This window comes from Bactrocera neohumeralis, unplaced genomic scaffold (assembly GCF_024586455.1).
Source record: "Bactrocera neohumeralis isolate Rockhampton unplaced genomic scaffold, APGP_CSIRO_Bneo_wtdbg2-racon-allhic-juicebox.fasta_v2 cluster10, whole genome shotgun sequence".
NCBI lineage: Eukaryota > Metazoa > Arthropoda > Insecta > Diptera > Tephritidae > Bactrocera > Bactrocera neohumeralis.
This window is the reverse complement of record NW_026089623.1, coordinates 1762232-1786057: the sequence shown is the minus strand read 5'-3', so window position 1 is coordinate 1786057 and position 23826 is coordinate 1762232. Positions and strand designations below refer to the sequence as shown.

At 36.9% G+C, this 23826-nt stretch overlaps 1 protein-coding gene and 1 long non-coding RNA gene across 4 annotated transcripts; one reads left to right on the top strand and one right to left on the bottom strand.

Moving 5' to 3' along the window:
• Nucleotides 1-266: 266 nt before the first annotated feature.
• On the top strand, nt 267-3663 carry LOC126764936 (uncharacterized). Of its 3 annotated transcripts, XR_007668127.1 has the most exons (5): nt 267-820; nt 899-1580; nt 1657-1800; nt 1858-2306; nt 2535-3663. It is a non-coding gene; the product is annotated as an uncharacterized LOC126764936 (long non-coding RNA). The 3 variants fall into 3 exon arrangements; XR_007668126.1 differs by having other exon boundaries at nt 282-1580; XR_007668125.1 differs by lacking the exons at nt 267-820; nt 899-1580 and having other exon boundaries at nt 1587-1800.
• A 14709-nt stretch (nt 3664-18372) lies between these two features.
• On the bottom strand, nt 18373-21567 carry LOC126765042 (uncharacterized). Its single transcript, XM_050482624.1, has 3 exons — nt 21253-21567; nt 20892-21036; nt 18373-18788 (listed from the first exon to the last, which is right to left on the bottom strand). The coding sequence occupies exons 1-3, from the start codon at nt 21565-21567 to the stop codon at nt 18373-18375; spliced, it is 876 nt and encodes a 291-aa protein (XP_050338581.1).
• Nucleotides 21568-23826: the final 2259 nt, after the last annotated feature.

The window sequence follows — 23826 nt, the reverse complement described above, 5'->3', positions numbered from 1 at the left end:
ATAATTTATACAATTTTTAACGTGGCTTTTACCACCTTACAATAATTTACGTCAACTTCGCTCCACAGTACATCATGTACCCTCACCATACCACCATACGTACTAAACTTCACCGCACTGACTACGCACACAATTTACCTCAGTACGATGATGAAAGCTGCTAGAGCTTTCCACCATACGTACTAACACACCATACGCATACAACTTACCTCGCTACGGTGACAAAAGCTGCGCGATGCTGCTATAAAAGCAAGCACTTTACACCAAATGCGATCATTTGCTCCAGTTCGCCGAACCGGACGGTCGCCCAGCATCGCGCAGGAAAATAGCAGTAAGCAGGGGTAAGTGCCTACCGTAGAAGTAGATATTTCGCAGGCATTGCGCAGAAAAGGCATCACACTTCGGTGTGATACCAGTGCTCGCAATGACTGCCATAGAATGGGGTACTTCGCAGGCATTGCGCAGAAAAGGCATCACGCTTTGGTGATGCCAGTGCTCGCAATGACTCTGCCGTAGAATGGGGTACTTCGCAGGCATTGCGTAGAAAAGGCATCACGCTTCGGTGATGCCAGTGCTCGCAATGACTGCCGTATACCATAGAATGAGGCACTTCGCAGGCATTGCGTAGAAAAGGCATCACGCTTTGGTGATGCCAGTGCTCTCAATGACTCTGCCGTTTTGTTAGGTCGGTATCGGTTCGCGCAAAGGCTCGACCGTTACTATGAGGGGCACAGCTGCTCTGCTTCGAACAGCGTCAGTACCACTGCTTACGTACCGTAGGGCACCGTTATTAAAAACTAACGTGACTAACAGGCGACACGTAAGTGGAGTACAGTGAGAGTTGATAGCTGGAGGCCAACGAAGACGGTTGGCTATTAATAAAATCTCTCCTACACAGAGGAGTCCGTCGTATACATCACCGTGCCAGCTTCAACAAGCGTCAACGCCTGGCTCATCAATTCCGTTCGTTTTCATCACCGTGCCAGCTTCAACAAGCGTCAACGCCTGGCTCATCAATTCCGTTCCGTATTGGCATTTCTGAACGTTCTGTTTGTTATGCAATCGTCATGATGCGCGCCATGATGCATTTACGAACATAGCCATTATTGACAGCAATCTTGACGCCATCGACTCCAATATTATGGTCAAGTCTCAAATACCCGATGTGTGGAAATGCGGAAGAGTGGTCTCACTACTGAAACCTGGGAAACCCGCTAACAAAGGGGAGTCCTATCGTCCGATAACTCTCACCAGGAGCCCTATTCTGTATCTCGATTCGTAAATGTTATCGTATGTCATAATTATGCGAAAGTTGTAGCCCCTGTGCCAGAATAAATACGTACAATTTTCGGCAGTTCCTGCAGTCACCTGTTTGGAGCGGAATTGCCTCCTAGGAACAACAAGAGATCATTAAAGACAATACACCGACCTGACTTCGGACGCAACTCGCTCCTATATAGACCTCGACATATCCAATATACACAAGAATGATAGAAACAAGATTGCGCAATGCGCATGTTTGCTTTCAGTCAGCTGTTCTTGCTGACTTCAAGGTTGACTTATTATTCGCCCGTGCTTTTGTAAGTGAATTCGAATTGTGTTTTCAAGTGTTGTACTAATTGATAAATTTTATATTTTTTAAAATGTGTTGCGCAGTGTTGGGTGCAAAAATAATAATGGTAAAAATTGTGCTACGAAATGGAGATTTTTTCATTTCCCTAAAGATAAAACAGTGGTAAAACAATGGATAATTTTTGTCGTCGTACAGACAAAATTAATGCAACTTGCAGTTTGAAATGGGTAATTATAGCATTTTGATTACAATAATTTTACTTTTATAACCAAACACTCTTGCAGGTTTAAGTTCGCGGAATCCAACTAAGTTACTGCCTAGCGCTTTTCCCACGTTAACCACTGCTCCTGCAGAGGCTACTGAACAGCAGAAAAGGATGGAGTCTCGTTCCAAAAAAGAGATGTTAACAACAATGTTGAAGAATACTGCCCCTGTTGAAGTAATTCAAGAAGACGAGGGTGGAGAGGCACCTCAAACTACAGGAGAGGAGGTCATCGATGAGAAAGACGAGAAAATACTGCATTTGGAAACAGAAATGTTAGTCTTACATACATAAGTATGTGTATTTCTTATTCTTTTTAGACAAAGGCTGAATAGTGTTGTTAGAACTTTGAATAAGTGCAAAAACGAGCAATCAGCAGAAATTAAACGCCTTAGGATTTCCATTAAAACCTCGGAATTCCACAGAAATAATTTGGAGCAAAAACTTAGCTGCATTTTCATCAACGGCCAGGTAAGTGCCGCAATTCTAAAAAAGTATTATAAACATATTATAAACCTAAAACTACCGAAGACATTCTTATATACATAAAAATGTATTGATGTTAACAAATGCAAATATGTACTAACATACATACTAAGTTTTTGCACTGTTTCTTATTCTAATTATAATAATAATCTTAACTAACAATTTATTCCATTTATTTATACGCATGTATGTACCTTTATTATATTTTTACAGGTAATATTTTTCAACGTGTGTCAGTTGATCTAAATTCCACTGACCCAATTGAAAAAAATGATGACTTGGAGATTCTCAACAACGACGGACTTTAGAATTTGGCAGGGTACATCTGCCACAAACTCGGTAAAGACAACCTCGAAATTTGTGAAAATTCAGAAAATTGTTCGTCTTATACTTGGGTGGATCACCTTTCTGAAGGAGGACTCTCAAAACCAACAGATGTGTTAATGGAGCATATGAGAGCCTTGCAAGCAGTATTTGACGATGTAAATGGTACTGATTTACATATATGTACAAATTACGCCCAGAAGCACTTAGATTTACGTAATTTTGTAAATTGTAGCTCGAAAGTAAAATAATTGTTTTTCAGAGCTAGAATGTAGATTAGGATTCGTTCCTTAAGGGGCTATACCAGTGTGACACTTTCAAAAATTTTTTTTTTTTTTTTTTTGCTTTTTCTATAGTTTATATATATAAAAATATCCTGTGAAATCGGCAAGGTCGTATCTTGAATAGTTTTTGAATGGCAGCGTTCTAAACAGCGACCGCTCAGAGGAGCAAGCATATACTTACATATAAGTGAAACTTTAAACGCGTTATTCTCGAAACAAAATTTTTCAAAATTGCTGACATCATAACTCAACGAGAAATTGGCCGATTAACTTCAAATTAAAACTGGGTATAGTTGAATACATTTGCCATACAACGGACTACGATCTTTTTGATTGGTTGAAAATTGTCAATTTGGCATTAAAAAACCGACCATTGTTTTCGTAAAAAAAACGATTTTTTTTTTCAAAATTACGACATTTTCTTGCCAACAGTCTTTGAATCATGCCAACAGTTGAGGCATCTTTTTTTCGGCACTTCCGCAGACAGCACATAATTCCGTTATTTTTCAATATATTTGTAAAAAAAAATTTTAATATAGCTCAAAAATATTTTTTTTCGTTCATAGAACGTCGAAACATTCAATCTAGTACTTTCTTTTAAAAAAATTCACGAAAATCGCCTAATTTTTCATGCGTCACACTGGTATAGCCCCTTAAATAAAAACTTAATTGAACATATGTATAGCAAAAAAAGAAAATTAAATAAGACAATAAATTGATACTTGGTCGCAAAATATTCAATCTTTTTATTTGCATAAATGTATATGGTTGAAACAAACACAGCAAAGAGACAAAATTAAATAATAGAATGGAAATACAATTAAATGAATATGTAGGTAAATGTTCACTATAAAATATTCACTTATATTGATATCTTTTATTAATATTCACTTATATTGATGTTAACTTTTATTTATATTCATGTTTTTGTATGCCCTCAATACAAAATTGCTTCTTATTGCAAAGGAAAACAAACAACTGAAAATCAGCTGATTGTACGTTGGTCAACCGTGACGTAGATGCGCAGAACGAAACAAAATTTGAACTTGTCTTATTTCTATCATTCTTGCAATATACATATGTTCTGAGCGCGATGAGTTTCCGCATTACAAAATTGCTCAGCTGTCAGAATTCCAAACCAATTCTGATTTTCTTTGGTGTCACGGAATCTTTTTGAATTTTCGTCTTTCCGCTCATACGTAAAACCAATACTCGAATCAGCTGTTGACTGATATAACAAAACTTGTAAATGAATACATTTGGAAACAATTCTGAATTAAAAGAGGATTTTAAGAGAAAACATTTATCGAATGAATAAAGACGCATTTGAGAGCCTGCTTTAGAAGCTTCAAAAAATCTATTTTTTTTCGCTTAAATCTCTTTACAAATTATCTAAGAATATGTCCCCAAAGTTATAGATGGGAATTCGAAATATTGTCGAAGCTAGAAGGGAAATAGTGACTGAGCGTCTAGCATATATGTATATGAGCGCTTGGGCAGAAAGCGAAAAGTTTGACGCGCAATTTCTTGGTTTTTAATTTTAACGATTTTTCTTAATTGGCGTGCAGGATAGAAAAAAAGAATAAACGTCGTATGGAATTGGGGCAAAGTTGATTACATTTGGCATTAAATTATCTTCTATTTAAACTAAAAAAAACTATGTTTGAACATATGCTAAAACCACTTTTTTTTAATTTTAAAATTTTTTGGAATTTTACACTTCTTTTTAAATTTTCTTAGTTTTACTAGAACATAAGTTGTAAAATATGTATCTCTTTGAATTTTTTTGTTTCCGATAGAATTTGCGACAAGTTTTGCGAATCGTTACATCCGTGCACGGATCGGGAGACATACGAAAGAAAATTACGTGATACGTCAATCGTATGCGGTGATTGTCATTATGACATACGACAGCAAACGGATCGTAATGTATTTTCAGTTCACAATAGTTTTTAAATTGCACTTTGCTTTGGATCGTAGACTTACTGTAGCAGCGATTTCTCCCTACCTTAATGTCGTATGGTTAATTTACCAGGAAGAAAATAAAGCCTTGGCTAGATGCCGCCTGTACGCATCGCCGAGACCTGTTCTAAGAACTAGCTCAGTTGAAAAGCCGAGACAGTGCTGACAGCGACGTCCATTGCCCAGATATACATACTATATATGTACATATATCTAAAATATACTTAATTTTACTAAAACATCAGCACATTTCGTTGCGACGATAGATTGATGTTGGTATTATCACTGGCGAAGCGAATGCATTTGGCGAGTCGAACGTTTTGGCGAAAATTCGACATGACTGGCGAATGAACACATTCGCTTAACTTTTTTGCTGCCATACTAAAATAATTAAGAAATGTCACACGAATTCATCCGAAATTGACATTTTTAACGTCTTAAACTGAATATTTGGGATAAAAAAATTTTTTTTGAATTACATACAAAAACGAGTTTACACATTTACAATTGTCAATGCTATGTTTTCGAATCGTTATAACTTATAACTTTATGAGACTATGTAAAGCCCCTAATTGTTTGTTTTCAAATTATACGGTGTTATTTTAAAAAATTCAATTAAAATGTTTAGAAACGTGGATTTATATTTTGAAGATGGCTATGTTGAAAGGACACAAATTACTTAAGCAGCGACGGTTCATCAGGGATCACTTCAATCCCATGGAACTTTCTTCTATATTGTAAGTATTTATTGGTATAAAAGTGTATACGCACATATCACATAAGTTTTTATAATTAGATTTAAGGAAAACTATCAGCAACAGTGGGAAATGATTTTCAAATAGGTATTACGCAGCCCACTGTTTCGTTGATTTTAAAGGAAATGATTGGTTGCGTTGATATAACGCATGTTTCGATCATTGCTTAGTGCGAAAACAAACATTTGTATCTAAATAGAAAAGGATTTTACAGCATAAATGCGATGATTGTAAGTAGCAACTAAACAAATAAATTATAACTTATTATTATTAACAGGCCTGCGGTCTTTAAAAACATATTTGGAGTAAACATACCAAAGAGGAGATCACAATTCGGTTTACTTAGGTAACTACAATACGAGTAATAAATTTTTGTTATAATTGAGTATTGATCCGTTACTCTGTCTGATTCTGTCAGTTCGATACATGCACACGAATCGAACCGTTTGTCTTCAAATCAGCGATAGAGAACAACTTTGTACCACTAGCGATCAGCTTATATACCTGATTTTTTATGAACGTTCGTATCAGCAGAAAATACCCGAAATGATGTAAACTTATGTTTCAATGATTGAAATGATCGACAGCGTTTGGTTTGTATAAATTAATCCTTACCGCTGTTGTTCAGGAAATTAAAGTTGTCATTCCTCCAGTCCTTACGGCTGTTTTACGTTGAATAAAATATGTTTCTCCAGTTTTATAATTCAATAATCTTTATTAACTAAATTGCTTCTTCACTTTAAACTTTAATATTTTTCAATTTCATTTTATAAAGCACTATGTGCTTCTCTTAAAGTCTGGCTTAAGACTAAAACTTAAAAAACGTGAGCCCTGCCTGATTCCCAAAGCTTTGGCACTATTTCGGCAATTCTGCTATTACTGCACCTGATACTGTTGCTGTTGTTGTCGTTTAGACAACAGTTGAATCGCTGCTACCGCGCTGATATTGGAGTAGCGAAGAATTTGCCAGTTGATGTGAAAATGCTGACGCGGACTATTCCAACGCTTACTGGCTGGTGTTGAGTAGCTCTAAGAACGCTACAGTGGGCAAACTAGCAGACTAATGTGTTAACTGCCCCCCTTCTAAATCGAGGCCGTCCGCGGCCGCTTGCATGATCTTGGCTACCGCTTCCTTCTTGTCATTTGCGTCCTTTATGCGTTTACTCGTCCTGCGTATCCAAAATACTAATGTTCCACCTATAATGATAGCAACGGCCAGTATGACTAACATGCAGAGAGTAGTGCGGTTATGGACCATTTCATTTAGCTTTTAAATGTGTCCAAGGTTCTTCAAATTAATTTTGCGCAAATAAGGTACGCTTAAAATTTCCAAATGGTCGGTCAAGTTAACAAACTGTGTTGAAGGAATCCCAGGTCGGAGCGTTGCCTTCACTTTTTCATTGAAAAACGTTGTATCATTTATGCAGACTTCTTCTTCGAATGTCACCAAATAAGTGCCGGATATCGTAACCGATGATGTTTCTCTTTCCCGAACTTCGACTGTTTGATCGTTTATGATGATTAAGCCACTGTCAACCTCGATGATCTGATCAAGGTTATTGTAGGTAGTTTTGCATGTCGCCTTGTTATTATTAAATAGTTGCCTCACACATGTACAGGGGTGTTGTGGAATCCAAGACAGAATTGCTTAGCTGTCAGAATTGCAAACCAATTCTGATTTTCATTGGTGTCACAGAATCTGATTGGGTTTCCGTCTTTTCGAACACACTCAAAACCAATATTCGAATCAGCTGTGTACTAATGTGACAAAACATGCAAATGAATACATTTGGTAGCAATCCTATTAAAGTTTTTAATGAGTTCTGAATTAAAGAAAGAGTTTAAGAGATAACATTTATCGAATGAATAAGGACGCATTTGGGTGTTAAATTACATTTATTACGTTTTGTAAATCTAATATCTTTAAATATCCGGATTTTTTTCCAAAAACTCAATAATTAAGACATTTCGTGTTTTATACTTATGTTTCCCCTATAGAAATAAAGATAAATTAATTCGAAATAATAAAATGACTTGATTTCTTAGCTTACATTTCAAATCTGTGAGCGACTATCTTCTTGCTTTGTTTCTGATAGCAAAACCGATAAAATTGGTTTCCGTGACACCCAAATCTGATACAAATTCTGTTTCGAATATCAAACCAATGATATCTGAATTCATGACACCTACTACGTTTTTTGATCGGTTTCAATTCTGATTCCGACAACTATCAGATTCCACAACACCCCTGGTAGAATCCGTTTTTATTTTACAGAAACTTGCAGATAGTGCTGTCGTGCAGTTTTTAACTGGAATTGTGGAATTGCCGCAATCTGCAACAGTATCGGTCTCCAAAAGAATTATTTTGTCGTCGTGTGCCACCGGAAAAACCCTAACTAAGCTGCATACTTTTTGTATTCTAGGAAACTTAACAATAAAGTATATTACATTATCATTTTGAAAAATTTTTAACTTAGAATTACTTACAATATCGCTTATGCTTACATTTAAAGTGTACTCAGTGATCAATATTTTCGAAATTTCATTTGTATCCAAAATTATGGGACTTACAACATTTAATTTACCTAAAACTATGGAATAAATTATATTGACCAAATCTGTTATAACTGCCCTATTTCTGGCCATTAGTAATTCGAAAATATGACTAGTGTCAATATCGGCTTTTTTTGTATTAGAAATAATTTTGTTCACAGTCTCAGTCAATTTGTCGATCTGCTGTTGTATCTGAGTGTTTATGAAGAAATGACGGTCATTGGAATCTATAAGTTCTTGTGTTTTAAATTTTAGTTCGTTAAAATCGTCGAAATCGAGTTCCCGCTATGTATTTTAGCGCAGTGCCAATCATTTTTATGCTTCGCGCTTGTCTATGGTGAATTTTCACCGTGTCAATCAATCGATAAATTTGGTTAATGTCCTCTTGAAGAACTTTAGTCATATGTGATTGGGGAAAAACATGAAATATGTTTTCTGTTTCCCGCAAGACGGTGAGGTAATTTGTCAAATTCGTTCGATGCGTTAAGTAGTCGTATTTATCCCAAACTGCTATATTTCCGTCAATAACTGGTATGTAGTTAGATTTTGTAAAATTAATAATTTTGCTGTCGGATTACTAAATACGCAAAAGTGGTAAAATAACTCTGTAAAGGTGAAAGAAATAAAAAAAAATGTATTACCTAAGGTTACTCTTATGAACCTTCCTCTTATCTATTAAAACTGTGGATCCTAGATCCTTTTTAATCGTTTTTTCCGTAAAAACTTTTGTAAATTTATTGCCAATTCTTTTATTGGTCCTAACGTAAACTTTATCCCTTGGTAAACTCGTAAGTTTACCGCTATTGTTCCTTGCCAACTCATTTTCCTGGGCTTTAATTAATTTGCCTTTTATTTCGGTTTCAAGGTCCAAAGGCATGGAAAAATTCAGCTCGATAGGTTTCCATCCAGTTACTGAATGAATTGATCTATTGTATTTTGCAGTAGCAAGAAGTATTAGTTCATTGGTATCATTTATAGCTTGTTCTAGCTTAGTGCATCTGGCGATTTCAGTTAAGGTGCTATGAAATCTCTCTATTTGCCCATTTGTTGTACTATGGAAAGGAGGGGTTGTAAAAATTTCTGCCCCAAAATGATCCTTAAGAAGGGACTTTATTGTTTGTGAGTTCAGTGACTTTTCGTTATCAACCGTCACATTCCTCGTATTTTCAAAAGAATTAAGGATTTGTAACAAAGCTTGTTTTACGTCAACAATTGGCCTTGATGCAATTGGGATAACTGTGGCAGAATAAATATTTATATGTGACATTTCCACAGGACGGGATGGTATCGGAGTTTTTCCTAACTCTGGTTTAGGCGGATGCCGTTCGTACTTGGCTTCTTTATAAATTTTGCAGTTGACAGTAATTTCCTTTAATTTCTTCCGCATATTTGGAAAATAGTAGTCGTTCAATATCTGTTTAATGTTCTCTCGGACAGAGCGATGTGCCCTACTATGTTCCATTGCCAGTATTTCATTCTGATCGTCTTCATTAAAAATATCATTAACTAGTCTCATTGTATAACGAAATTTTATTGAGGGGAATTTCTTTACAATCTCGTCCTGAATTTCGCCCAAAATAAGAAAACTGCATAGAATAGCGTTAACTACATCAGGATTAACGCAATAACCAATCAATTCTAGTAGATCCTGAAGATTTTTAAATGTAATTTGATGCCTTATCCTTGACTTGATAATAATTCTTGTTTTCTTGGTTGTGACATTTCCTTCTTCCAGAATTATCTGATTTCGAAATGAATTAACCGGGTTTTCCTCTTTTGGAATAACTTCTGTTAGAGATTCTTCACTATGCATAGTAACAGATGAGGATTCCTGCTCTATTGCACTAATGTGTTGTCGTGACAAAGCATCGGCAACATGATTATCCTTACCAGGTTTATAATGAAATTGAGGTGAAAACTCCTCCACAAATGCTCGCCAGCGTTTTATTTTCGTGTTTGGATTCTTATCCGAGACAGCGAAGGTCAAAGGCTGATGATCGGTAAAAATATTCAGCTGGTTTACTCCGTACAAATAGTTTCGCAGCTTCTGAAGTGCCCACACTATCGCTAGAAGCTCTCTTTCATTGGTAGCATAATTCTCTACTGCTGTCGATAACGTTCTAGAAATCATGGTTATAGGCTTATTGCCTTGAGATAATACCGCCCCAATAGCGTGTGCTGAAGCATCAGTTGTTAAGTGAAATGGTTTATTGTGATCAGGATATAGTAGAAGTACGTCCTCAGAAGATAAAATTCTCTTAACTTTTTCGAAATCCATCAACGGGCGTTGTCCAACTCAATTTTAACATTTTTTCATTGATTCGTTCGCATTTTCACCCCTTAAGTATCTTGTCAGAGGCTTTACTATGGAGGCATAGTCTTTAATAAACTTTCTATAGTAACCAGATAGCCCCAAAAATGCTCGTAAACCACGAAGAGTGTTAGGCGTTTTATAATTCAGAATGTCGTTGACTTTATCAGGGCATGTTTTTATCCCTTCCTTCGAAACAATAAATCCAAGGAATTCCACTTGTTCCCTAAGAAATTTCGATTTCTCCATTGAAACTCGCATGTTGGCTTGGTAAAGTTTCGTTAAAATTCTTTCGATGTCTCTGTAATGATCCTCTTCATTGCTTGAGAAGATGATTACATCATCGATGTAAACATGACAGCATTTCCCTATTACATCTCTGAGAACGTCATCAATTGCCCTTTGGAAAATTGCGGGCGCATTTTTCAGCCCGAAAGGAAGTCTAGAGAATTCATATTTTCCATTATTTAATTTGGTGGAACCCTGACTTTAAGTCAAGTGTCGTGAAAAATGCTGATTTTCCCATATTTGTTAAAATGACTGAAGTATCTGGAATGGGATACCTGTCCGAAACTGTTTTGACGTTCAGTTTCCTAAAATTAACTATCATCCTCATCTTCTTCCTCCCGTTCTCATCTATCCCTTGTTTTTTATCGACAACCCATATAGGATTATTATATGGAGATCGAGAAGAACGAATTATTCCGTCTTGTAGTAAATTTTTAATTTCTTGATTAATAAATTCTGAAGCGGCCATCGGGTAAGGGAATGATTTTGAATAAATCAGTTCGTTATCGACTGTTCTAATGGTGGCTACCACATTAGTGTTAAACGGCAAAGCCTCATCTGGATTTGCGAAGACTTTTGCATGTTTTTCCAATATAAAAGATATCTTTCCCGTATTTCCTTAGTGGAATTCCCGTTTCCGACTATTTTGTTGACACTTTTACAATCATTATAAGATAATTTTTGCTCACCACCTTTATAGTGAATGGTCCCCTTTTGTAAGTCTATTTTTGCGCCAACCTCTTTTAAGAAGTTGAACCCAATAATACCGTCAAAGGTTTTAAGTTCGGAAAGAAGGTAAAATTGGGCCGTCTTTCCGAGCACGTTAATTAAGCACCTTTCCTTAATCACGGCAGTACCGTGGATGGACCTAAGTTTAAATGAGTTTTCCACGTTCTTTACCCCTTTTAAATTTTCATTCGGTTTAACAAAATTTTTTCCCGCTTCGGTATCGATCAACAATTTCATTGGTCACCCTGCCAGTGTCGTATCTACATAGGGCAGGATCGACCTACGTTTAAAAAATTTATTTCTTCCAAAAATTCACATTGTGACTCCTTTTCATTAAAATCTTCGACTGAATCTTGGGTTAAGTGATTAACCCTTTGTATTTTCGAAATATTTTGCCTATCGCTCTCGCGAGGCCTTTTCATAGTTTCCCTTTCTTGAGAGTGTAGGTTATTATTATAGGCTGTCGGCCTTTGATTAAAGTTTTGGGATGCCATTCGGGTTCTCTGAGAATCCCGCTCAGCTCTCCAATTTGGATTATAATTCCCTCCTTGCCTGTAGTGCGATAGAGTCAGATCAACCTCCATAGGGGTTGCCGCATCTACATGTTTTTTTCCACTTGTTTGTAATGAGGAGAGTGGTGTGGAGCAAATGTCCTTCCACCATTGTTTCCTCCCTGAGCTGAATTCATTTTACTGTACTGTATTTGCAAACGAATATCGGGCAAAACATGATGTCGCTCATTGGTTTCCGCAAGCTAGAAACAAAAACCCTCAAGGCATCTTGCCTACATATATTTTTTGACAAAGTGACTCTATCAGTTCTTTTTTGCCCTCATTTAACATAATAGTTTTATTTATTATCAAGGTCAATTTCTTTTCGACCTCGTCGTAAAACTCAGCAATTGAAAGTTTCCCTGCCTAAGAGTTGACATTTCCTGTTCAATCCAATACACTGGTCACTTTTCAGCATAAGTAAAGTCTAACCGCGTGATGATCGCCTTAAAATTAAGCATGGTATTGAATGACGATAACACTTGGTCGGCCGAACCGACAATTTTATTTCTCATTATTGCTACCGCTTGGTAGTGTTTTGAACTGTTTTCGTAATTTTCAAATAACTTATAGGCAGCAAATGCAGCTTGCCGCCAACTAACATATCGTGACCTTTCGCCACTGAATTCCGGCAGAGATTTAATAATCTCTAAAGATTCTTCACACCGAAAAGTCGGGTCTATCGTCACCGCTTCATATTCCTCCACTTCCAATGGAGTTTCTAAAGCCTTTAGCCTGTCCGTCAGCTGTCCCATTGTTCTCTCGAAGGAGGCCCTAGTCCTTTCTGTAGCTGCTGTGACGGCAGCTGTCACTATTACCCTCAAAGTCTCTTCATTCATTCTGATATCCTTTTTTTAAACTGACAACTTTTTTAATCCTTTACTATTTATTTTATTTTACTTAATTCTTTAGCGCACTTTTCCTTTATGGTTACTTAAACACACTAAGACAATTTAGCCTTATGGGCCACTTTAAAAATTTTGTTTACACTTTAGAAAATTTAATTTATTATTTATTTTAAATTGTGGAGTAGCTCTAAGAACGCTACAGTGGGCAAACTAGCAGACTAATGTGTTAACTTATATCATCCCTTAAACACTGATTTACTAGTGCACTTTTGTTCTATTTCAAATACATATGTTTGTATTTACATGTATGTTCATATGTATGTTCTATGTATAATGGACATTCCATAGAGTACATACAGACAACAAATGTATGTATATAAAAGGTTGTCAAAAAAGTCTTGCGGTATTTTTATTGATTTTTTTTTTTATTGAAATTGAAATGAATTTTTGACTTGATTTGGCTGCTACTATGCCGGTCTCTTTCGACCAATTCAGCGATTTTATCGCAATTTTCGATGACATGTACGTTCTCGATGTGGTTTCCATTTTTTACTCATCGAAAATTTGTAACATGCGCAATTGTTCAAAGCTGATACATTTTTTACCACACATGATTCAAATCAATCCAGCAGAAAATTTGCTGTACTCGTACTGTACTCGTCGCAACGCTATGATTTGACATGAAACGATTTGATCCGAAGTTAGCCATACCGTTTACCCGATCGTGATTACCGAAGAACAGATTGTTTATGTGACATCAAATCATTTGACCTGGCGGGTACTCGAATTGATCAACAATGTTGTCTATGATGGACTGAATTGATTTGAATGTGTTTTTGGCATGAGTGTTTGTTCTGATTTAATCATACTCGTTGCAGCTCTCTGGTATGTACATACATAATTATCTACTACACGAGTATCTACAGCATCAGCGGAATCAAATTGTAATAAAATACATACAAAGGCAAGGAGCGCAGTTGAAAGGACAATTGGAGTGCTAAAATGTCGTTATCATTGTATAATAGTTGAACGTAAACTACAATATCCTCCTAGTAAAGCAACTGTGATTATTAATGTACGTTGTGCTTTACACAATTGAGGTACTCACAACGTGTCATAAAGCATCGAAATTTCATAAAATCATAAATTTTTATACTAGTTTAAAAGATTTGTTGCTGGATTGCATACTAAAATAAGTTAACGCAAATACAATTCTGAACGCTATGGTTTCGGATCGTTATAACTTATAACTTTAAATGAATAATGTTTTCTTGATATAGTGGTACCACTGGAACCAGTTGAAGGAAACTTCAGTGGAACAGCAGCAGATCGTCGCCGAGGACCACTTGCGAATGCATTGTCATAGTGTAGTTTTCCTTCTTTCTTTACTGGCGTAGAAACCATTTGCGCGGTTATTGCCGAGTTAACAACAGCGTACCAGCCGTTTCTTCCTTTCGCAAGGTGGCGCCAATTGAAGATTCCAAGCGAAGCCAGGTTCTTGTCCACCTGAGGTATTCCTATTCCTCTGCTTCCCCCGGCGGGTACTGCGTCGAATACTTTCAGAGCTGGAGTGTTTTCGTCCATTTGGACGTCATGATCTAGCCAGCGTTACCGCTGTGTTTTTATTTGCTGAACTATGTCAATGTTGTTGCATATTTCATACAGCTCATCGTTCCATTGAATGCGATATTCGAAGTGGCCAACGCGCAAAGGACCATAAATATTTCGCAGAACCTTTCTCTCGAAAACTTGTAACGTCGACTCAAGATGTTGTCATCGTCCATACCTCTGCAGCATATAGCAGGACGGGAATGATGAGTTTGGTTTTTGTTCGTCGAGAGGGGAGTTTACTTTTCAATTGCCTACTTAGTCCGAAGTAGCACCTGTTGGCAAGAGTCATTCTGCGATGGATTTCCAGTCTGACATTGTTGTTGGTGTTTACGCTGGTTCCAAGACAGACGAAGTTATCTATGACTTCAAAGTTATGACCGTCAACAGTGACGAATGAGCCTAGTCGCGAGTGCGACGACTGTTTGTTTGATGACAAGTAGCCCAACTGATAAAATTATAGACCTCATAGAGCAGGCAATTGAAAAAAGATCGGAAAGAATTCGATCTACAATTGCAGAGGCAAAAATAAATATAAATACTGGAGACGAAACTGAAATCGAATTTTACGAAGACCGTCTGAAGAATTTATGGAGCAACATGGAAAGAAATATCCATAAATTGACAATCTATTACAACAATACATATTTTAATGTTGAGATAGCAGATCTATCTTAGGATGTAACTCACACTTTGAAAATATTAAAAAAGAAAGAAAAAAGCATTTTAAAAAATAGAAAAGATGAGCTACGTGTAGAAGACATTACCTTTGGTAAGATGCGCGTAGAAGATATATGTGCGTTTCGAAAAGCATTTCATTGATGACATATTAGAAGATATACTTTTGGAAAAGCATTGCGTTGAAGACATATTGAAGGAATGCAAGCTGCTCGTAGAAGGTATACGTTTTGAGAAGCATTGCGTTGAAGACACAACGGAAGAGCACGACCCAATGGTAGCTGATGATAAGTCAACAACTAAATGCGATCAAAAACCATGCATCCTGGCAGAAACGAAGAAAACTAAAGAGGAGGTTCAAGCAAGCACCTCTTTAATGAACGAAAATAAAATCAATGTAGAAGCAGTTAAATTTTTGGATAATGACTTTAAATAAGGGATTTTATCACCTACGGGAAGAGAAGACTTTAAGAAGTTTTTTATTCCCCGGGAGAGTCCTCACTTCGGAGGAAGTAGGAAGGCTGGTTATATTGTTACAGATGCAATAATGGATTTTGACCCGCATGATGAAGAGACAAATGAAGACATGACAATTAAAGTCGCTGACGATGGAGGTAGGACAGCGGAAGATGCAGTACTGAAACCAAAAGCCAAGAAGAAGAAACGGATGAGATGTCTACCAACCAAACACATATAACAATTACCGAAAGACGAAAGAAGTGAAGTGGAGAATATTAAAGTGCAAAAAAAGAAACGTCACATCAAAGGTACACCGTCGTCCGATATGAAAGAAGGAAAGTCCACAAGATACCTTTGTAACGAATTTGAAGAAATAGTTATGACCAAACTATCATTAATTCAACACAGAAAGACACATAGTTATCGTGAACGTCACTTAGTTGACGAACATGACACGGCCACAAACTGTAGTCACTTTTGCCGCACAGGAGAATGTTCAAAATTGAACATGTTCAATGCTTCAAAAAGGCGGAATGTATTAATATACTTACATATATTTAGACATTTTTATATTCTTTACAAATGATAAATAAGATAAGAAATAGTCCAGCTATTGTAATAAGTTATACAGTCCACATAAATTAGATAAGGCAGAGGCAAACACATAAAAATATATGCATTTATATGCAACATACATGCATATATGAGGCACGTATGCATTAATATGTAATACTCATGCACTCAAGAAATATAATATTTATAATTTCCTTAGGTTTGGGCAATTGATTACAAATGCACATGTGCACTTGAAAAAACCCAAACCATGCAACATAAATTATATGACAACACACACCCATACATGTATTGCATTGTATAGTTGAAAACAACCATTAGATAATTAGATTACTAAGACTGAAAAATAATAATAATAAATAATCGTATACATATATGTTTTAACGTTTGATCTTACAATTCAAACAGTTTGATATTAAAAGTCAAACACAGGAGATCAGGATTTTTTTCCATCAACCTCACCATCACCTAAATTTCTTCTGGCTAGTTCTTTTTATTCTGAAAATAAGTAACTTTTTAATAAATTAAATACAATAAATAACTTTCTAAAACGATACTAACGTTTTTTCCATTTGCAATTTCAATTGTGAATCAAATAAGGGTGCGCCAAATTTTGATAGTTGTGCAAGTTGATGCAAAAGGCAATACCAAATATTCATTTTCGCTAGTTCTTTCGTTACTTCACAGCTAATTTGCTATGCCCTCGCTACTCGCAATTCGAAATAGCGAAATTTGCCTAAAACTTCATTCGCATCGCTAGTGACAATACTAGTATGAGTTGAACCAACCAGCAGGGATAATGGGATGCCCAACTTATTCCAGTGTGAGAGCGCCTCAAAATAAGCTTTTTTATATAATTTTCCATTGTAGCTAGATCGCACAAAATAAGAATTTTGGGCATTTAAATTAAAATATTTATTACAATTAAAAATTATTTTATATTGGACGACTTCTAATATACAGCGAAACTATTTAAATATATTTTTATGATTTTACGGTATATTGAAACAACTAACTTTTGAACTTTGAATATTTAATAAAGTGAATTAAGCCTGTTAGTTCTCAATTAATAAATGTTTTTAATCACTGGTAATTGAAAATTAATACTATTATACAAAACGTTTCATGAAATATATTTAAATTCGCACTTTCTGTAATTTTAATTGTTTTACATGTTTTATTAGCGATCTTGAATGACGGCACATATATTTTTGGTATAATTGCGATCTGCCGCTCCAGTCATTCCGATTGCAAAACATCAAAACCTACCAGATCCAGTCAAAGTTCGGTAAGTGAGCGGTTCTCACATTTCCAGTGACAGGAGATTTGGGCGTCTCTTTATCTCTAGAACCAAAGTAATATACGAGTATGTATGATTGATTCAAATCATGTGAGGCATACTCCAGTAAAAATGTACGAACATTGGGTATAAGCACTAATAAGTTTGGATGCATAAAAAACATAAAATGTGAAATTGACAAAAAACTGTAACAAATCTTTATAATTTAAGCAGAAATTATAAAATCTATTTAAAACTAACCTTCCTCAACAATTTAACGGCGAATTATGTCTTTATGAAAATGACAGGTGACATAGGGTTGCAATTATATTTTTACGAGCCATTGCATGAATATAAACATGGGTTTTGGTCTGACATATTTTACAGCCATTGTAAATAATTTTCTGCGTGTGTTTGTTGTTGTGTCGTTGCACCAAGAGGAAAATTCTGCAATTCGTGCACCGTGCAAGGGTTTTGCAAGAGCAAGATAATCAAAGATAATACTCTTGTTTTGAATTTGAATTGTAATTACATACGTACATTAGTACTTATGTGCTTGTTAATGTTTAATAGCGTTCGCGGAAGATAAATTATATAAACGCGGATTGAAATGAAAAGCCGGCTATGCGGTCGAATTCCTTTATTGAAGAGAGAGATAAAACGGAAGCTGGTTTGACAGCAAGCACATAAGTGCTGCCCATGAAGCTTCAAACATAAGTATGTTTGGAAAGATGATGCCAGATAGACGCGAACATACCGGCCGCCTTGAACAACAGTACAAAAAAGTACAATTTTAGTTAAAATCTAAGAATATCATATAGAAAATGTGTGGGCAGTATGTCTTCAAATTTACAACCCGTACTTGACATCCGTTCCTGGGGAAGTGCCAATAACACGGCCAAGCTTCCATTTAGTTGGGGGCGCGTTGCCTTCATGTATGATAACGATATCATCTTTCTGCAAATTCGGCGTTGAACGTGTCCATTTCGAACGACGTTGAAGACTGACAAGATACTCGTCTCGCCATCGATTCCAGAAGTGCTGTCTAATTGACACAATGATTTGCCAACGTTGAAATATAGTTCCCTTGAAGACCTCAACGTCAGGGTCGGGAAGTCCCTTTAGCGGTTCGTCAATCATGAAGTGTCCAGGAGTGAGGACATCAAAGTCATTTACATTTGTAGGAATAATAGGACGATAGTTTACACAGGCTTCAACTTCAGTCAGTACTTTTGCAAATTCTTCGTAAGTTAGGAGCGAAGTACCTAAGGCCCGCTTAAGATGATATTAGATACTTTTTATACCAGCCTCCCAGAAGCCACCCATGTGAGGGGCATTTGGAGGATTGAAATGCCAAAATATTTGGGCGTTTGCAAAATATGCTGACACTCTTTCATCGCGAATGCAGCGTTCATAGGCTAATCGTAATTTCTTTTCAGCACCCACGAAGTTAGTGCCGTTGTCAGAGTAAATGTGCTGACAGTGCCCTCTCCGGTTAATAAAACATTTGTAAGCAGCGATGAAAGCGATTGAAGAAAGGTCTCCAGCAAGCTCATGATGCATACCACCAGTACTCATGCAAATAAATGAGCATATATATGCCTTTGTAGATTTTGCACCTCTTCCATGCGTAAACTCCACGGCGTAAGGGCCAGCGTAATCCACTGCACTATGTAAGAAACATCTGGTTGAAGTAACGTGACTTGGAGGCAGATCACCCATGAGTTGTTGTAATGCTTGACAACTCAGTCGTCTACAATGAATGCATTTTCGATATATACCACGGACGAGGTTAGAAATGCCTGGCACCCAAAATATTCGTTGAAGCGCGGCTTGCATTATCTGAGGTCCACCATGTAATGTTAAAAGATGTACTTCTGCGATTAACTTAGCGAGCAGTGATTTTTTCGGCACTATTATAGGATGTTAACTATAGTCCGAAAGAGGCGCGTTTTTTATGCGGCCTCCTTCTCGTAAGATACCATTTGCGTCTAGAAAAGGTTGTAGTCTTGCTAGACTGCTTCGTGTATGTATTGGCTTATTTTTCCTTTTTAAAAACAATAAATTGAGTGTACTTTACGAATGCTATTTCAGCGTTTTGTATTTCAGAGCAAGACAAGCTGCCGAATTTTCGTATCCCGGCGCAAGCCCTTGCGTTATTGATGAAGCGTAATAAATAAGCGGTGATGCGTTTAAGTTTGTTGAATGAATGATACTTCGTCAAAAAATCCCAATCGTCGGTAGTTTGCGTCAGCAATGTTACTGCCTTGCTAGATTTTAGCTCGAGATCTGTAGTGTGTGATTCTGCAGAAATCGGTCAGCTACTGTTGTTCTCATGTAGCCATTGCGGATCATGCCACCAAAGTTGATTTGTGAGAAGCTGCGATGGTAATATGCCCCTTGAAGCGCAATCAGCGGGATTGTGCTCTGACGCAACGTGCCTCCAGTGCGTTGCTGGTAGAACATCTTGTACTGCAGCGACGCGATTGGCTACGAATACTGACCAACGGCTAGGGTTGCCTTGTAACCACGCTAAAGTAATCATTGAGTCCGTCCATGCGTATAATTTTGAGAAGGTGTGGTTTAGATTTGATTGAACTTGCTTCACTAGCTTTGCTCCCAAATGAGCTGCACAAAGCTCGAGTCGTGGTAACGAAATAGTTTTCAGAAGTGCTACTCTTGTTTTCGCTGCTACTAGTACGACCTTAATCATACCGTCCGAAAATTGTGTGCGACAATAAAGTGCGGCTGCGCTGTTGAGGTAATTCACGACGATGTGCCAACCAGTCCCTCGCAATTTCTGAGGGAACTGGTTCATCCCAATACACATTTGAGCGCAAAAGTTTCTGTAACCAAATCTTAGAGTACAGGGCGCGATCAAACCCAGTGGATCGAATACCTTACTTGAGTCGGAGAAAAACGTTCGTTTTGTAAATTTAAGAGGCAGGTCGTTAAAACTCACTGCTATAGAAAGCCAATCGTTGTTTTTGTGCCATATGGTACCAAGAGTGCGGATTTGGTCTCCATCGGCTAAAAGATGCGAAATTTGTTTAGATGCGTGTGGTATCATATCTCTAAGCATTCGAGAATTAGTTCCCCATTTGCGTAGTTCGAACCGACTTTCAGAGAGCGCGTGGGAGACGTTTTTTTGAAGTAAAGCGAGTTCATCAAATGTATCAGCACCAGATAGTAAGTCATCCAAATAAAAGTCTGATCTTATAGTAGAGTTTATCTGTTGTCGTCTCAGCTGGTTTCATGTGTCCCATAGAGGTGAGTATACATAGTATACTCTTTACGAAGGTGTTCGTTAGCTGCAAATCTTCTTTCCATGCGAAGTAATGCTCGAATAGCTGCTTCTCGCGATTCACCTATCAATACGTTTTTCTTCAAAGGTAAACGCACGATGAAGCGACCATCCGATGCACGCTCGGTCGTATCGTCGTATAGTTTCTCATACATAGATTCTTCAGGTGAAAAGAATTTGCAGGCGGGTAGTTCTTCGAGTTCCCAAAACTTATGGATGAGTTGAGTTAAATGAAGGTCGGAATGTAAAATCGAAATGTTCACCGTGGGGCTTTGTAAATTGGCAGCGTTGCCAAACAGTACCTATCCGAATACAGTATTTTGTGCCATTGTTAGTGGCAAATCCGTAAGATGCGGCCAAGAAGTCGTCGGTAAAGCGGAGGTTGGAAGATTGTTAGTAATTTTCGGTAAGATGAGCGTACTTACTTGAAATTTAGTATCAAGCGTTCGCGTTGATATGGAGAATGTAACTTCTCCCTTTGCACGGCCTCCTTGTAGTGACCCAATCGCAGTGACGTGAACGGATGATAGCGTTCTGGGAAGGCGAAGATGTGCGCGAGCAGGTTGCCAACGACCGGTATAATCTTGTACCATAATTTCGGCGGTTGCTAGTAGTATGACGCGATCAGCGTCGGCGCAGTTTGCGGTTACATTTAAACGTTGTTCATTTGAAAGAGTATTGAGCTTTGCCGGTTGATTGGTAAAGTTTTCGTGAATAAGGTATGATGACGTCGTTGGCATATGCGACACGACGATGTCCTATGACAGTTAGCGAGGATATGCCCTTTGCTAAGACAATTTATACACGGACCTAACCTCTTAATAGCAGTTAGTTTACCCTTGGAGTCGAGTTGGCTGAACTGTGAGCAAACGTAGATTTTATGATCACCATTGCAATAAGAACAATGCGGCCCCTTCGTAGTGGTTGATGTAGCGATATTTACTTCTGGCTCTGTGAATGTGAGCGTGCGCGGTTTTCAAGAAATTCTCGAAGAACGGAGAAAGATGGTAGATCATCCATGACGAGCGATAACTCCCATTGCTTGCGGGTTTCGTGTGCTAACTTTGAAACGGTTAGGTGAACGAGCCAGTCGTCCCAGAATTCGACTGGTCGTTCGAGTGCACGTAGAGCACCAACGTGTTGAAATATATAATTTAGCACTTGCTTTATTCCCTTAGCAGTATCCTTGGCTGCACTCTCAATTGCCATGAGTGCTTTGATGTGGCTGTCCACCATGACACGTATGACCTTGTACCTCGCGGTCAATAAGTCCCAAGCTTCAGCGTAATTGCTATCACATACTACTACTCACCAAATCGAATGCTTCCCCATTCAAACAGTTTCGTAAATAGTGTAATTTTTGTCGAAGGACGAAAATATGTTAATGTTTAATAGCGTTCGCGGAAGATGAATTATATAAACGCGGATTGAAATGAAAAAAGTGCTATGCGGTCGAATTCCTTTATTGAAGAGAGAGATAAAACGGAAGCTGGTTTGACAGCAAGCACATAAGTGCTGCCCATGAAGCTTCAAACATAAGTATGTTTGGAAAGATGATGCCAGATAGGCGCGAACAGTGCTGATATAATATCTAATACCATGTTCAGGCCGAAAATTTAAAAGATTAGATTACATTTAAGCATTTCATAACCCAACAGTGTTCTTACTGCCGTTGAAAAGATTAAAAACAGTTGTTTTTGCCATTCAAGAATTTACATCGCTCAATATTTATCAAAAGAAAACATTGTCATATAGTCTTTTGTAATAAAAGCCGTATTCTTTTAAATATTTTCCATATAATGGAAATAATGGACGCGTTTTTTCATTTGCGAATACGATTTTCAGCCGAAATTAGATTCATTGCTCTAATAAAAATTTGTTAGTTTAAATTTTTTCCTTTTTGTAGTGTCAAAATCGGCTGTGATAATGGAATAGATTTCTAATGCTGCCAAGTAGATAGCGCTAAATCAGAGTCGCACAGAGAGATTTAGCGTGCGATTTTGAACTGTCATTTTTGTATGCCGAAATCTTGATAAATTTATAAGATTAGTGGGATAAACCACTCAACAGCCGAAATCGTGTGATTAAGTGTCGGTCTGAACATATAATATAAAAAATTCCATGTCACATTGTTAGTTACCGTACTCCTCCGATTTTTACCAAATCTTATATGCGCATTCAGTAGGTCTGAGAATCGGCCACTATCTCCATACCCCTAAGCGATAAGGGTTGATCACACTTAACATTTTTTTTTAATTTTTGGACGACATTTTTTGTTATTATTTTTTTTATAATTTGGCATTATAAAAATACATACCATCCTAAAGTTTTACTTGTTTATCACCAACCCTTCTTTTTTATAGCTATTTTAGTAATTTAATAAGTTTTCATCCCGCTCGATAACTGATCAATTATAGTGTTTTTAACTGTACTTCGATTAAAAATATAAAAAAAAAAATTTAAGAAAATAAACATTTGTTTTTATTTTTAAAGCTTAATCCTGATATATGCTTAGCGTTATCAATCTTAGATTCTTAAAATTTGCCGCGCCTTTATTGGTGAGTGAAATGCCACACTATACCTTAGACTGAAGCCAGTCTCCTGTTTCACCCACACAATAAAACTTCTCTCACTCCCTACACAGTTTCGGCCATCATTATTGTTTATGTATCAAGTGTAGTAGTAACGTTTACAATTATCATATTGCTATCTCAGTGTAACTCTCATATTAATTATTGTACTACTTTATTCATAATAATAAAATTATTAATTATTAAGTGTGTTTGGCACGATTAGTTCAGTTAATCAAATTTTAGTTAAATAAGTGATTTACATAACCTTAAAAGTACTCAATACGTGTCATGAGCTCCAACCAACAACGGATTTTGTGTTGAAAGTACATATAATTATAAAATTATTTTTGACAATATTGTTTCCAATTTTTTTGTGATTTTTTTTTCATAAAACTAATATTTTCGCTATATCCTGGCCGTAATTAT

Excerpts from the sequence above, each read along its gene's own strand:
- LOC126765042 (XM_050482624.1), bottom strand. The coding sequence starts at position 21,567 with ATGCCAACGACGTCATCATACCTTATTCACGAAAACTTTACCAATCAA. Across the intron at positions 21,037-21,252 it reads CGCTTGATACTAAATTTCAA|TTTTGGGAACTCGAAGAACT; the intron begins GTAAGTACGCTC and ends CTCATCCATAAG. Across the intron at positions 18,789-20,891 it reads GAAGAAAAACGTATTGATAG|GTACTTCGCTCCTAACTTAC; the intron begins GTGAATCGCGAG and ends AGCGGGCCTTAG.